This window comes from Nanorana parkeri, unplaced genomic scaffold (genome assembly GCF_000935625.1).
Source record: "Nanorana parkeri isolate BGI_ZX_2015 unplaced genomic scaffold, ASM93562v1 scaffold693, whole genome shotgun sequence".
Classification (NCBI taxonomy): domain Eukaryota; kingdom Metazoa; phylum Chordata; class Amphibia; order Anura; family Dicroglossidae; genus Nanorana; species Nanorana parkeri.
In genome coordinates, this window is record NW_017306961.1 from 655091 (window position 1) to 671275 (window position 16185).

The following is a 16185-nucleotide window of genomic DNA, read 5'->3' on the forward strand; positions in this document are numbered from 1 at the left end:
ACCTGCAAACTCGACAGGAAATTAGGAAAATACACAGACAGCAATACATTGCTGACAGAAGTTCTAGATTTTACTGGAATATATGAAAATGCACATGCACCTTGTGGGCAAGAGTCTCTAGAGGCTTAGCGCCATCTGTTAAAGCACATGTCTGGAATGAATATCAACTTGGAGATGGGCGCTGGACGTGGTCATTACACAAAATGTACATGCATATTATAAATATATATATTTTTTTTTTTACACACACCTGCTGCTTGAAGGAATGCAGCAGGCACCAGTCTCATGCCATTGCTAGCAGTCCCCCTACTTCAACATCCTCTGTTGCTACTCAGTTTGCTTTGCATTTCAAGTCATGGCTCTGCCCTCTAATTTCACTCTTAATTCCAAAGTAACAACCAGAGGAAATGTTATAAAGTTTATAAAACAGCAGAAGGCTATGTGGAGCCTTTAATACCCATGGTCTATGTTCAGGAAAGGCATGCCAGTCATGTGATCAAGCACCAAATAAAACCAAAAATCTAATATTCAGCTTTGCCTAGACATATATTTATCAGTAATGTTCCTTAATATTAGAGATGAACCCATAAGTTTGCAATTGGTAAAACACAACATTATGGTTCACTAAAAGCTCAATTTTACTAGCCTAGGGGAATACAGAATGATTACTAATTGTGAGAAAAGGAACACAATTTTTTTTGGTTTTCTTTGAGAAGACATTGTTTATTGTCTACTAAAATTCTAGATCAGCTTTAGTCAATTAGGGCTTCATGGAAGACAAGGATTCCTACAGAGGGTGCTAAAGGTTGCTTAATAAGTGAGTAGCAGCAAATTGACCTCCCATCGAATAAAGCTTGCATGGCAACATCACTGAGCAGAGTGAGCAAGCAAGGGAGCAGTGGTGTCTCTCGCTTGCCTGACCACCAATGCAAGGGGGCGTTTATTTACCAGCCTCTTTAAGAGGACAATACAAATTTCAGTGCCAGCATTTCTTTTATGGTCATTAACAATAAAAGAGAACTATGGGGCAAGTGTTTTTCCCCATAGTTCTCTTTAGGGTCAGGGGAGGACATATACTAACCTCCTCCTGTGACCCAAAGCTCAGTATATCACGGGCTATTGCTTGCTATATACTGAGAGCGCCGCAGCCAGGACTGTCGAGATCCACACAGCTGCGTGAGTGACAGCTGGCTCTGCCTATCTAGAGGCAGAGCCAGCTGTGCCTGCCCCTCCCCCTTTCGTTCCTCCCTTCAGCGCTGGAGGATCAGAGAGGGGAGGGGGAATCCCTGCGGGGAGCGGTGACCAACAGTCACCGCTCACTACAGGGAGACTATCAAGAAGTGAGCGGATCGGTGCATGTTTCTGCTCACTTCCCAATCGATAGAGAAAACCGGTGACAGCTTCTTTGCCACAGGTGGGCTCTAACTTTGAGGATATGGAAATCACTCACCTTATAGTTCTCTTTAAGGTGTATGTAAATAAAACAACTTTTAGCAGGAGTTCCCTTAAGGTTTTTTTTTATATTTAAAGATTTTAATTTTAAAACCTGGCTCAAACATTTGCTTTGATTAAATCATTCTCCAGGCTGATCTGCTTGCCCTGTGTCTGGTTTCTGGACACAAGCGCTTAAAGAAGCATGCATGCACTGGCATGCAGTCACCTGATGGTGCTACACACTACAGTTAGAAACTTTAAATCCATTACCTCATCTGAAACAGGTTGTCCCCTGACTGTCTAGCAAAATGACACATTTTCACCATTTTATTTACAAACAGCATGACTATGGGCCAGGCCTATGATCCACATCATTTACTTTAGAAACCAGATCAGTGTATGTAATGTAACAGGAATCTAGGCTTGTAAAAGACAAAGCAAACCTTGGCTAGGTAATGTACAACCCAGTATAACATTCAACACATTTTTTTATGCATTCTTTAACTTTTAATAGGAATACCTTTATTATGAATAATGGTATTCATAAGCAAGTAACAAGCAGAGTGAATGTATTACAACAGGATAAACGTCACCTTTATGGCGAGCATAAATGTCAATTTTCACTGGCTGCTGTATACAAATTAAGCATTTCAGGGAGCTTCTGAGTTGCTGTAATCAAAATGTGAGTCAATGCAGGGAGATCGTCAAGATTATCGTAAAGGAAAAATTGAAGGACAGAAGCATTTTGGGATTTGTTACCTGTTCCCATTCACATAGCATTAGGCAAGAAAAAAAATATTTAAAAAAAATGCTTCCTGCAGTTTAAATTAATTTTACTTGGCTTCTTAGGGACTAAAATTTCTACTTGGCTTCTCCTTCTTTGTAATTCCAGAAGGGGTTATGAGGGGTTTGCATTGTATGTTAAAGTGAGACTAAACTCAGGAGTTAAATCTTAAAAATGCATTCAACTACCTCAACTATTAACAAAAATGTATCATATTTGTGCATCACTCAGCTGTCAACCTTAAAATCTCTGAATTGGTGCTGACACTGTCCTTCCTTCTGAAGGGTGGCTACTTTTGTTCTACATGGTCCCTGTGTGTGTTGTAAAGTACCCACTGCTCCAAGCTTGCTCCGTGATGCACTACAATCTCACGTTTAGTTTAATAATTTGTATTGAGATTGTAGTCCATCACGGGAGCGAGCTTGGAGCAGTGGCTACTTTACAACTTTGATACTGGGAGACAACATTATGTTTGTTGTGCTCATGCGTTGTCACCCTACAACACAGGGCACTCATGGAGACTACAAATAGCCATTTCAACAGACAGTAACAAAGGCATGTTCTAACCCGTAATAATCCGCGCTCCTAACCCATAGCTGCTGTATTTTCAGTGAACCTACACCGCAATATCAGTTACAATGCAACAGAGAATAGCACTTAATATAAGTAATAAGAAATGTATAATCATTTTTTATGGTGGAAGAGCACTGGATTGATTTTATGAGTTTGTCTGTATATACGTGCATGGTTTTTTTCTGCGGCAATTATATTGAGCTATTGCCCTTATTACCAAATATCAAGTGCTGTATTCTGTTGGATTGTAACTGATATTGCAGTTAAAAAAAGCATGGTCCACTGTTCTCACCATCAAGAAGCGGGAACTGAGAAATGCCAAGTCACCATTGCTGAAGTACATGCATAAAGACCTGGTTGGCCAACCCTAAATTCCTGAGCATGTAGTAATGACACGACATTGAAAAAAAATGTGCTGATCCTTTCACTGTGACAAGGCCATCATGGCCTTGATTTTATAGTACATTGTTACTTGGGCTTTATAGAAAAAAATATCTTTACTAGCAGACTGCTCAACTCAGATCTGTTTCCTGGAGTGCATTGAGGGACACCAGTAGAATTTAACCTCCTGGTTATATTGCTGCCTACAGGAGAATTGGACAATGGCAAAACAAAAACAAAAAAATTGACCAGCCTAGTATAACCCCTCCTACTATCAGTATACCTCAGTTTCATCCCATCCCAACAGTCTGGCATCAATGGTGAGGATCCTCCAAAAACGATAAAAAAGCAATTCTAACTGCAGAGACGGATTCCTGGAACAACCTGGTTCTTGGCAACAGGTAAAACGTGTGTTCGGGGAACAAATCTGACTTGTCCCTCAAATACAGAGGGGGGAATTTATCAAAACTGAAGCAGACAAAATCTGGAGCAGTTGCCCATGGCAACCAAACAGCTTCTCTCTTCAGTTTAGGTTTGAAAATGAAAGAGATGCTGATTGGTTGCCATGCACAGCTGCTCCTGGATTTTGTCTGCTCCAGTTTTGATAAATTACCCTCAATGTTGTAAGAGGTCTGGAATGAAACTGAGAAGTTGAACTGCCTCGAAAGAGGCTACCATCCGACCTAGGCATGAGTCAGGTGGCTCCAGGACTGGAGAATTCGAATCAGATATTGGCGTGTCTGAAGTTTCTTGTGGAAGGAACACTCTGGCCTGAGCAGGGTCCAGGAATAGACCCATACACACCAAATGATAAGTTGGTTCCAGTGATGAGTTCTAATGTTCAGGAACTATCTGAATCTTTACAACGTCTGGATGGTCAACGTCATGTTGTCTGACAGAGTCTGCGCCAACAGGTTCCTCAACAAGAGGTCATCCAAGTATCCCACAAAAATGCAGAAAGTCTAAAATTGATGTCAGCACTTTGGTTAATACCCAGAGGTGCAGAGGAGAGATAGAAGGGTAGGGTCAAAAACTGGTAGTGCAAGGGTCCAAGAGAAAAGCGTAGGAATCTCTGTTGCGCTGGAAAAATAGGGACATGCAGGTAAGCAACTTTGATGTCCACAGAGGCTAGAAAGTCTCCCTAATGAATGGAGGTGATGACCGATTTCGTAGATTCCATGCGGAAAATTTTGACTTAAATGAGGAGATTCTGGAATAGAGGGGGGGAGGGGGGGGAAGAACACACATGAAAAGAAAGAAAAAGTGCATTTATGTATTGCATTTGAGTCGGCAAAGCATTGCAACTGTGACCAGTGGGTTGGAGGTGCAATGCTTTGGCTTCTGCAGGCTCTTCCTCCCAGCCCATCTCTACCAGGTATTGACTTTCAGGTAAGGGACAGGGGGAAGTATGAATAGACTACAAGTGTGATGATGTCAAAGCACTTGTATTCCTCCATTGAGATTTTACTTTGCTGCGGTGGCACCTCCCATTTCACATATGCTATCAGCAGGCCCGGATTTCCCACAAGGCCACCGAGGCCCGGCCTCGGGGCAAGAGATGCACTGAAATACAGCTAGAGAATCAATAAAACTAAGCCATATACTGTGGATAAATCGCACTATGCATCCGAAGTCATAAAACTTATGACAAATGGGATTAAGGTCACAAAATAGTGGGGAAATATATATCAAGGCATTAGAGAAAATATAAATAAACTTATTTGCATTCATGTTGTAGGTAAATATTGAAGCAAGAGCAGCAGTCAGGCAACTAGCATTATCAGAAGGGTAGGTAAAAAATGGCAGGCGCAATGGTTTTCTCATGATAGATTTCCTTTAAGGTTATGAAGGCTGATATAACCAAACTGTGTGGACTCACCTGTTCGGAAGGATATTGCAGTAATAGGGCCCCAATCTTGATGAAAAGTCATCAGTGTTTCATCAAGTTTGATGTTGTGTACAATAATTTTACCACTTGTCAGCCCAACAGCCACCACATCAACTGCTGGAGCCTAGAAATACAAGAAAAACTATTTTAAATGCAGTCAGTATAGCAAAAAGAAGAAGAAGTCGGCAACCTCAGCACTCTAGCTGTGGTGAGACTGCAAGACCTATGAGGCATTGCAAGACCAACAGCAACACGGATGGCTCCCAAAGACAGACGTATGAAGAGGATTATAGTAGACAAATTATTATTACACAGGATTTATATAGCGCAGTTTCTGCTATACAAATCCTGAACAAGACAAGAATTTATAAGAAAGAATTTATTCGAAAGATTTCAGCCACTGGGATGTGAAGACTGCTATGGTTGTGGCTTTGAGATTAAGGCAACTGACAACCAAGAATGTTTCGGCTAGCATTTCACTTTAAAGTGTATGTATAGCTTGAGACGTAACGGGAAGAGAGAGGAGATCTCCTCAAAGTATGGGGAATTCCCGTCTTATACAGTTGACACCAGAACAGGTCTACATTAGATAACTTGCCCACAAGTATTCTCCAGGTTACCAAAATTTCAATTTCTCATCATTTTCTGTTTCAGAGACAATAGTAAACAGGACAAATGGAGGGGTGAATCCACTTAGTAGGAAGACAGTGCAATAAAAGCTTGATAGAGGGTCTAACCCTTCAAAGACTATGTGCTCTGTCATTATAACATGTGACTACTTAAAGGAGAACTGAGGCGAGTGCTTTTCACTCACCTCATAGTTCTAGCCGACCTGTGACAATGAGACTGTCACAGGTCGGCTCAGTAGATCGGGAGGTGAGTGAACACATGCCGGTGTTCGCTCACTTCTTGATCCTATCACGGCTCTCTGCCGTGACAGGGGAGGGGATGGATTCCCCCCTCCGATCCGCCAGCGCTGACTGGCGGAACGGACGGGGGAGGGGACAGCTGGATCTGCCTCTAGATAGGCAGAGCCAGCTGTCACTCACGCAGCTGGGTGGATCTCGACATCGATGTCGGGATCCGCTCTGGCGTCTCAGTATACCGCAAGCTGTAGCTCGCGGTATACTGAGCCTAGGGTGACGGGAGGACGCTAGTTTGTGTCCTCCCGTTACCCTAAGGAGAACTATGGGAAAAGAAGAAGAAGTCGGCAACCTCAGCACTCTAGCTGTGGTGAGACTGCAAGACCTATGAGGCATTGCAAGACCAACAGCAACACGGATGGCTCCCAAAGACAGACGTATGAAGAGGATTATAGTAGACAAATTATTATTACACAGGATTTATATAGCGCAGTTTCTGCTATACAAATCCTGAACAAGACAAGAATTTATAAGAAAGAATTTATTCGAAAGATTTCAGCCACTGGGATGTGAAGACTGCTATGGTTGTGGCTTTGAGATTAAGGCAACTGACAACCAAGAATGTTTCGGCTAGCATTTCACTTTAAAGTGTATGTATAGCTTGAGACGTAACGGGAAGAGAGAGGAGATCTCCTCAAAGTATGGGGAATTCCCGTCTTATACAGTTGACACCAGAACAGGTCTACATTAGATAACTTGCCCACAAGTATTCTCCAGGTTACCAAAATTTCAATTTCTCATCATTTTCTGTTTCAGAGACAATAGTAAACAGGACAAATGGAGGGGTGAATCCACTTAGTAGGAAGACAGTGCAATAAAAGCTTGATAGAGGGTCTAACCCTTCAAAGACTATGTGCTCTGTCATTATAACATGTGACTACTTAAAGGAGAACTGAGGCGAGTGCTTTTCACTCACCTCATAGTTCTAGCCGACCTGTGACAATGAGACTGTCACAGGTCGGCTCAGTAGATCGGGAGGTGAGTGAACACATGCCGGTGTTCGCTCACTTCTTGATCCTATCACGGCTCTCTGCCGTGACAGGGGAGGGGATGGATTCCCCCCTCCGATCCGCCAGCGCTGACTGGCGGAACGGACGGGGGAGGGGACAGCTGGATCTGCCTCTAGATAGGCAGAGCCAGCTGTCACTCACGCAGCTGGGTGGATCTCGACATCGATGTCGGGATCCGCTCTGGCGTCTCAGTATACCGCAAGCTGTAGCTCGCGGTATACTGAGCCTAGGGTGACGGGAGGACGCTAGTTTGTGTCCTTCTGTTACCCTAAGGAGAACTATGGGAAAAAACCCTGACCCCATAGTTCTCCTTTAATGTCACTCCTCATACCTGGACTTTGTTCAGAAGCTTGCAGTGCTAAAATGGCTCCTATATTCCAGAACAGCCTACAGAGTGTAAAGTAGAGCTTTCCTATGTTAGTATGAAGACAGGCCTATCAGATATTATTTTACGGATGATCATTTTCCTAAAATTTAGCAAATATAAACAAATTCCTACTTCACTTAGTAGACTGCTATGGTAATTGTGATGCAACAACCTTATTTGCATACCTGCTGAAGAACAGTAACACCAGTTTCCCAGCCTTTGAATGTATACAGATGTTTGCTAAGAAGGGGGAAAAAAAAGAAGTACTTTTTAAGCATACAGAAATATTTTTTTCAAGCAAACAATGTTAAAGCCTAACAAAGCTCTTGTTCCCTGCTGAGTGGAGAGCTCTAGCTCTGACTCAGCATGGGGCATGTCAGATCTCTGCTTCTACAAGAAGAGCAAGGGTCCTTCTCTGCAGCATGCAGTCAAGACACAAGCTTTTCTAGCCAGTCAGTAGCTTGCTTTCTAAAGAAAACATGTGTTGTTATGAAGCACCTGCAATGTGCTTAGCTAATTTAAACTGAAGGTTTACATACACACCAAAGTCTGGCTGTGGCCTGTTACTGCTGAAATAGCTAACTACTATTCAATCCCACAGCTCAGTGTTTTCCAAATTATGTTCGGGAAGCATTCAAGCAATGCTTTACCCTTACACTGCCCGCAACATAAGGTTTAATTAGCAGCACTGACATGGAAATAAACTCCCAGCTGCTATACCCAGGACTATCATGGCCGGTGTCAGGAGGGAGAATAGTGGCAGATGAGTAAACAACTGTTCACTGATTGCCCCTGTGAATAATGAACCCAGAAGCGCTCAGCTCTGATCACGTCTGGGTTCAAAACTGTCACTCGTACAAGAACAACAATTGTGCCACACGTATAAATTATTCTTGTGCATGCTGAAGTGATAGCAATAATTCTAGGGTCATCATTCACTGTTAAAATGATGAGCTGCGCAGGCTTTGAAAGTGTCACCTATGAACAATTTTGGTTACCATTGTTTTTTGTAGTTTCCCCAGGCACAGGAAAAAAACCCGCAAAAAAAACCCAACACCACGGCACGATTAACTGATTGTTCTTGTTTAGGGGGATTCTGTAAAGGACTTTCATGTATCTGAACGCCGCTCCAAAACCAGCAGCGTTAACCTATAGATTATCTGCAGATGGTCAGATGGAAAAAGTGCAACATATTCCTCCATCTACGCTAAACTGTGGGGATGGAGGAATCTCCCACTGGGCCAAGCTTCGGTATCTTGCTATTCGGCCCAGTTGGCTGTCAAATATCACACATACCAGAAGGCTGCAGGTGCTTAAATCTTGCCACATTTCATGCATGCATAGTTGATAGCTGCTCGCCATGGAGGATCTCCTGCTCTGCATGAAGGAGCCAGCCACCAATGATGTAACTTTGAAAACTGCGGCGTGGGATAGTAGAGTGCAGAGTCCGCAGAGCAATGGGATTCAAAATGCTGTTATTATACTGGTCCAGTAAGCAAGTCAATTTGGCTGTTTCAAAGTGGATTTGTTTATACTAGACTTTGAAGCAGAACTCAAGATTTCATTTTTTTTTAGTGAGTTGGGGAACAAATAGTCAGCTGTAATGAAATCTATGCCACCTCCATCATCGCTTCACATTCTTTCCTAATTTAACTTTTATTCATGCTGGAAAGTAGAGCTATTGCTATTACTTCTTGTACTGAGACAGGAGAGCAGAGATCTCATTTGATTGCCCCTCCTTTCCCTTTGTCCATTCACAGAATGCATGCACAATGCCACAGTCACTGTCCTCTGTGCCTTGTAATTGCTGTAATGGCCAGTCACAGAAATCACGAATGTGATGCGAACGCCTGTGTTTATATACGAGAGCCCTCCCTTCCTCTTACAATGGAAAGAGGAAGGAGTATCTAATGAAGGATTTAATGAATGATGGGGAGGCAGCAGCAGATTAAAGGGGGGATTGTTTTATTTATTTTTAACTCTTTCATGCCCTCCCTTTCTTTCTTTTGTACATCTCCGTCCCGTTTCTGTAGTGACCTGTATATTATGGCTTTCACCTCTCATCCTGCACATGAACCCTCATTTCCATTTTCACACTATATGTAACCTGAACATTAACCCCTTCACCTCCTCATTGTGTATGACCTTTACATTATTGATGCACCGTATCTAGTGCAGTATTACCAAGCTCCATGTTTTACCCGCAATACCAAAAAATTGTGGGGGGGGATAATAACATCAGATCACTTTGAGAGGTCTACTTTAGGAGAAAAAAAAAAGGGAGGTAATTTAGGGGATGTTTTGTACTGTCTTTACATTTTTATGTTTCATAACAGAAAGGGAAATTATTTAAAATTGTGTCATTTTTCCGTTATGCAAGAAGCCCAGTGATTATTACAAACCACCAAAGGAAATACTTAAGAGGTTAATCTTTACTTACTTGGATTTGACATTCCACAGCTGAAGTGTTCCCTGCTGGCTCCCCAAAAGAATTTTATTTAAGTAGGTACTTGGGTGCATTATTGCAGAGATACCAAAATTGCTTCTGTCAAAATTCAGCTGCAAGTACTCCTCTGAAAGTTATAAAAAAAATAGAAAATAAAACCACAACAGACTTTACAACACATAGCTCTCTCGCTATTTTGTGTCTAAAGACACTACACTGTTGCATTATAAACATACATATTTACAATCTTACCTTCCGACTCAACATCCCAAATGATGAGATTATTATCCGTGTCCACAGATATTACGTGATCACCAAATGGCAGAACCAGATGAATTTCTGCCTCATGTCCACTGTACGTGTGAACTACCTGGAAAAGTTAACAAACATTGACATAGCATCCACTACACATACACATAATTCAAATAACATATCAAGTTCAAATAACATATCAAGAAAGTACATCAGAAAGCATCCTCACAGATTCATTAAAGCAGTTGTAAAGGCAGGATATAATCCCTGGCCCAAACGCTATCTACAACATTGCTTCGTCACTCTTTTATGTTTAAAGCCTTGGTACAGTTGAGTGGCGGGCAGAGAATCCTCTAAGGAGAGATGTCAGGAGAGGAAGGGATGTCACCGACTTGGACTTCATTCATAGTGAGGGGGGAGGTGTATGTTCCTGTCTGAGCAAGGGAAGCCCAGAGATTATGTGAAATAGCTGAGAATTCGGCAAATAGCGGCGAAGCTTCCAAGTGCCCCACCATGCCCAGGGAATAAGCCATTTCTATTAAGGCTGTTTAGTATTGTCGGCGCAGACCCAGAACTAAGGCCATAAGCGAATAAGCAAATGGCAGGATCAGCAGGTCATTTATTGAGATCAACTAAAACCAATGTAACTGTAAATGTACATAAATTATGAGACCCTTGCACAACACAGTTTTTCATTTTTGCCTGGAGAAACACTTTAAACCTTGATCCCAAACAATCTGATTGAATGCATAAACAATTGCCAGTAAAAAAAGAGCAGAGCAAAGAACCAAAGCACCAAGTTAAATACCTCTAGCACAAGTCAGATTCCATCTTTAACTGACTTCAGTAAAGCTAATTCTGATCCTAGTTACCATAGGTTAATGCACATTGGAGGGAATTTATCATAGCAATTGCGAGTGTTTGAACTTGCACGGAATATATTTGATGCACTTTGTGCCAGATTTATGTTGCTAGTGTAATGTTGTTCATAAATGAGGTTTAACAGACTACAGGAAAGAAGACTCGTAACCCTGGGCAAAAAGCTTAACGGTCGCTTCTTAAAGAAGTGGTTATGGGAACTTCTTAAAGTGACATTAAAGTCAAATATGTTTTCCCTCCACCCAATGTTAATTAAAGCATGAAGCGGCCGCCCCAAGATGCTTTGCGGCCGCTCGAGAATTTTCACATTTTCGGACAGGAGTGCGCGGGGAAGACACAGGTAAGTTTAAACCGTTTTTTTTTTTTTACACTTTTTGCATATAACTATTGCTTGCTAGCAGTAGATATATGCAAAAACACTGGAGGCTTTAATTATACTTTAAGTTGCGATTGTTTTGTTAGGTGATGCTCTAGTTTCAAACAGCCCCAGAACAAGTGCAGATGAAAACAGGTGCAAAAAAACGTGCAATTAAAAAAAAAATAGTAGTACAAGCTCTGGTCAAAACAGGTGCAAAACACGTGCAGTTGAAAAAGTAGTGCAAGCTCAGGTCAAAACATGTTAAAAGACAGACTTGCACAAAAAAAAAAAAAAAAAAAGGAAGGATGATCTAAGAGGCTAAAACTGTCGCAATTGCTTTGATAAATTCCCCCCATGGTGTCCACCAGATTGTTCACACACTGCACATTGTAGCTCCAACACCAGGTCCTGTGTCATTACAGGACACAGTAGTTATGTAAGGACCAGTAGATGAAATCACAGAATAGCAGGAGGTCAGGCATCCAACACACCCAAAAGTGCTATAGATGTGAAGATTCTGCCAAAGGCCATAACTCTTGAACAGAGCAAGAACCTGAGGAACAGGCAGTGGGACAGTTGCGTATTATTACTATTCTTTTGCATTTTTTTTTGTTAACTTTTTAATGTGTCAACACGGTCGCTTTAAGTCAAACTTTAAAACAATCAAGGCCTCTATAGAAAAAATGAACATATCCAAGTGTTCACAAAATATTTTTAAATACATACCTCTTTGTTCTTGGCAAATGCTTTAAGAAGGTTCCCATGAGCTGCATATACCAGCATTCGATCTGCAGCCAGACAGCTAATGTCTTCTGGAAGAGCATTGCCTAAAAAAGTAAACAAAAAAAAGAAACGATAACATGAAGTCCAAAACATGGTGCAGAGAAAACACATAGCCAAGCCAGAAATAGTTTTGGCAGAACGTCTGTTTGATATGGTGCTGCTGCATCACCAAGCTTTATGGTCGCTTATTACCCCTCATAAAAAAAATCCGGCAGGAGATCAGAGTTATGACAGAGTGGAGCCAGTACTACAGAAATGGCTGACTCTGGAGTTACAAAACCTCTATAAATAGCAACTCTGTGAGTGTTGTAGTTTTCATTTGTATGACTGATATATCAGATCAAAATGTTCAGTTTAGCAAAGTGTGGAAGAGAAATGGTTAGAGACAAGCACTCATAAGTACGGAAATAGATAACGAGTACTACTTAAAAAAAAAAAACCAAGGAAAAATTAAGTGACAGATGGAATAATTTGAAAACATGACACTTACTGACAGCAACTTGGCCAAGTCTGTTCACCTAAAAAGACAAAAACCAATGCCATAAGCAACTGTGTTTTTCAGTTTTTTCCTCAAAAACATTTACAAATGTCATAATGCAATGTAACAAAGTTTTTCAACATAGAAAAAAAAATCTATTTAGTTATTATTTCAAAAGAAAAAGTGGTCTAAGGGCAGGTTCAAACAATTTTCCTGACCGGATCTGGAACGCAGTGTATTGGGTTTTTACTGCGATTTTGCCGCGTTTGGAAATGATTTTTTTAACCTTAAAATGGTCTTACAGGTGCGCTCCAGTGCATTTGCATGCGTTATGCGTTCCAGTGCATTCCAGACCAGACAAAATAAGACGAGCAGTATTTTTCTGGTCTGGTACAGACTGCACTGGTGTGAACAGAGGCCAGAAATAGCATAGGGATGCATTTTGGGGCTGGAAACAATCTGGTCTGGAGATGATCCGGACATGGTGTGAATAGGCCTTAAACGAACAACGAACAACAACAGTAGCACTGATCTGAATTCTACTAAAAATTCATTGGGATAAATTGGATTGCGGATTATGAGCCAGGTCTTCTTCTGCAATATCACTACTTGACCTTACAAATGTTCTTGGGCAAACACCTTCCAAAATCGTAAGGAAAGAGGAAGGTTGTTATAGCCAAAAATGATGGAAGGGTCAACTATACATTCATTTACATGGTTTTGGAATGCTGCAACAAGCTCATATAGATCAGATGACCAGGTATCCACCCGCTTCTGATTCAGACGGGTTCAGTTACAGAACAATGGGGAGGAAAAGTGGCTAGCAACATATGGGATCTAATCTTTTTTACATACTGACTGTTCCAACCATGGGGCAACATAAAGAGCAAGTCTGTTTCATGACATTGTTTCCCAAATAACATTGTGGTTATATGACCAGATTAGATCTGTGCTCAGAAGGTAAAGTATTTTATGTGACTTACTAGAATTTTGGAAAGAACAGAAACTCATCTTTGTGACCCGATCATTTTCATCTATGGCCTAATAAATAAAACAGTATGCACATTTTTTAAAATCACACTGCACTGGAACACATGGCATTGCGGTACCGTGCGTTCCAGTGCAGGCGATCACACTGCGGACGGAAGGTGCATTTGTGATCCATTGAAATGAACTGCAACGCACTTCCTAATAAGTGTATGTATATTAGACATTTCAATTAGCTTCATGGATTTAAAATAATGTGAATTGAAAAAAATCTAAGCCAATTTAATTTAATAACCAACCTTTTATTTAAAATAACACAAAATTGTGTTTTTCTATTTGTAATATGAGTTTATTCAACTTTATTTTTCTGCATTTTTATTTAACTTTTTTTTTTTTTAACATTATTGCTGGCAGCAATAGCCAGCAAAAGCGGGCTGGCTATTGCACCCGCCCACTGCCTGCTGTCAATCAGTAGAGGAGGGACCTGAAAGGAAAAAGTGCCCCATCAGGTCCTCTTCTGCTGATTGACAGCAGGCAGTGGGCGGGTGCAATAGCCAGCCCGCTATTGCAATTTGAAATAACCAACAGCAGTATGGCTCCTAGCCTCTAGATGCAGAGGAAGAACGGGGCAGGGCAGCAGAGGCACAGGGAGCGGGGAAGAGGAGGATCGGGGCAGGGCAGCGCACACACAGAGAAGGATCGGGGCAGAAGCGGAGGTACAGCGGGGAAATGCAGTCACAGTGGTCTCTCCTCCCCACTGGTGCCGGCTGCTGATACAGGCGGGGGGAGCAGTAGGGATTGAAAGGGACTAAGACGGCTGCAGCCAGCACTAGCAGGGAAGAGAACGGAGGAGCAGAGTAGCAGCAACTAATGGACAATGAGAATAGTGCTTGCAGCATTTTGATCGCACCGGACCGCAGGCATCATGTGCCTTGCGATCCCGTGCGGGCGATCGCATTGCGGCCGGAGGGAGTGGCTACTGGCCCACCACACCCCCTCCTGCCCAACAAAAAAGTGAGCCGGCAGCATTGCAATGCAGTGCGTTCCGGCCAGAATCAGACCGGAACGCACTGTATCTGGTGTGAACGTACCCTAAGTGATGAGTCCGGGCTAGGTGCGAACCCAGTTCACCCAAGATTGATCAAAACTGACTCTTACCACCTCCTCCTGACAATCAGTTGGGGAGAGGCGCATTCCCCACCCAGCAGCTATACATCACAAACGGGGTGGGGAATGCCCCTGCCGCCACTATTTGGGTGGGGAGGGGGGAGTGGCAGTCACAGTTTTGAGTGGGCTTGGGCAAACTCAGTTGAAGTGGGTTCACGTCCAGGCTCATCTCTAGTCTTATGACTGTCTCCTGAAGCAGGGCCCCAGTCTACAACACCTCCAACAGCATGTTTCATACTCTGACCATCTTCTGTTGCAGGTCTGCAGTCTCTCTCTTGTGGTATACCTGTAATATCTATCTCCTGTTGCATGTCTGTAATCCCTGACCATCTGTTGTAGCATGCCTTTAGTATCTGACCATCTCCTGTTACTTGTCTGCAGTCTTTGACCATCGCTTGTAGTAGACCTGTAGTCTCAGACTATCACACATTGCAAGTTTTGACACCTTTCTTTTGCATTAGATTTTGACTATTAAATGTGTGGCTCTTTAGAGGATGTCAGGGGCCACATTTGAAGCCCCCCACGTCAAGAAATGTGACGATCACTGCTCTAAGGGGACGATAAGCTAATACAAAGTGCTGTTATGGTATAGGAAAAAGTAACAGATGAATGTACTGCAAAGGGGCTCCGTAAGGCCTTTGCCAGCGGTTGACCTGCGATAAGCAGTGTAATGCCTTGTGCATCTTGTACTCACATTGTAAGTGAGGAAGCTTTTCCCCACGGCGGTGACCAGGTAGAACTCCTTGTGCCTCTTGTGGTACCTGACTACATGGGGAATGTGGTTACTGTACAAGCCCAGAGAGCGGTACCCGGTAAAGAGAACGCTGCCCCGGCCCTTCTTCTCCGATGCCATGCCAAGCCGCTGAAGCTCCAGGCAGCTAAGTTTTAACCACGTGGGTGCAATCCGCTGGTGGCTTCACAACACAGTCTATCGATAGAGCTTCCGGGTGAGCGTGCAGTTGCCTAACTCTTCCGCCTCCCTCCGTCCTTGCATATTGGTTCCGCGCAAAATACCTAGTTTACTTTTAGTCAGTCTTTTAGCTCAAGGGTTCTGCACACTGACCATCTGTTTAATAAAGCCAACCTTACTATGTACTCCCTAGTGCCACTCCTATTATCTCAAATACCATCTGATGTGTTAATTTCCTGTTTCCAGAAACATACCTAGAGAGTCCATTAAGGCTAGGTTCACGCCTGGGCGACTCCTGACCACGTGGCAATCGTGCACAAAACCGCGTGGATTGCCACGTGGTCACGGAGTCGCCCCCGGGCGCAGCCAATCGTGCTGTGGGTGCCATTATTTTCTATCATGGCTAAAAAAAGCCATGCATCGTGTGTTGCAAAAAAAAAGTAATTTTTTAGCGATTGACGCACGGATGTCACCCCAATGGGGCTGCGCGGCAACCACTGTGTGCACTATTTTTATTATTATTATACAGAATTTATGTAGCGCCAAAAGTTTACGCAATGCTTTA

The 16185-nt window shown here is 42.6% G+C and overlaps 1 protein-coding gene across 1 annotated transcript in view; it reads right to left on the reverse strand.

Annotated features, from left to right (window-relative positions):
* The window catches only part of WDR36 (WD repeat domain 36), a 61027-nt gene extending 45402 nt beyond the window's left edge, over positions 1-15625 (reverse strand). The window contains exons 1-7 of the mRNA XM_018563766.1: positions 15405-15625; positions 12569-12596; positions 12022-12122; positions 10059-10176; positions 9801-9933; positions 7546-7600; positions 5052-5184 (exon numbers count right to left, since the gene is read on the reverse strand). Of these exons, the coding sequence (XP_018419268.1) occupies positions 5052-5184; positions 7546-7600; positions 9801-9933; positions 10059-10176; positions 12022-12122; positions 12569-12596; positions 15405-15563 (727 nt within the window). The 5' untranslated portion in view covers positions 15564-15625. The remainder of the gene's footprint in view (positions 1-5051; positions 5185-7545; positions 7601-9800; positions 9934-10058; positions 10177-12021; positions 12123-12568; positions 12597-15404) is intronic.
* Positions 15626-16185: the final 560 nt, after the last annotated feature.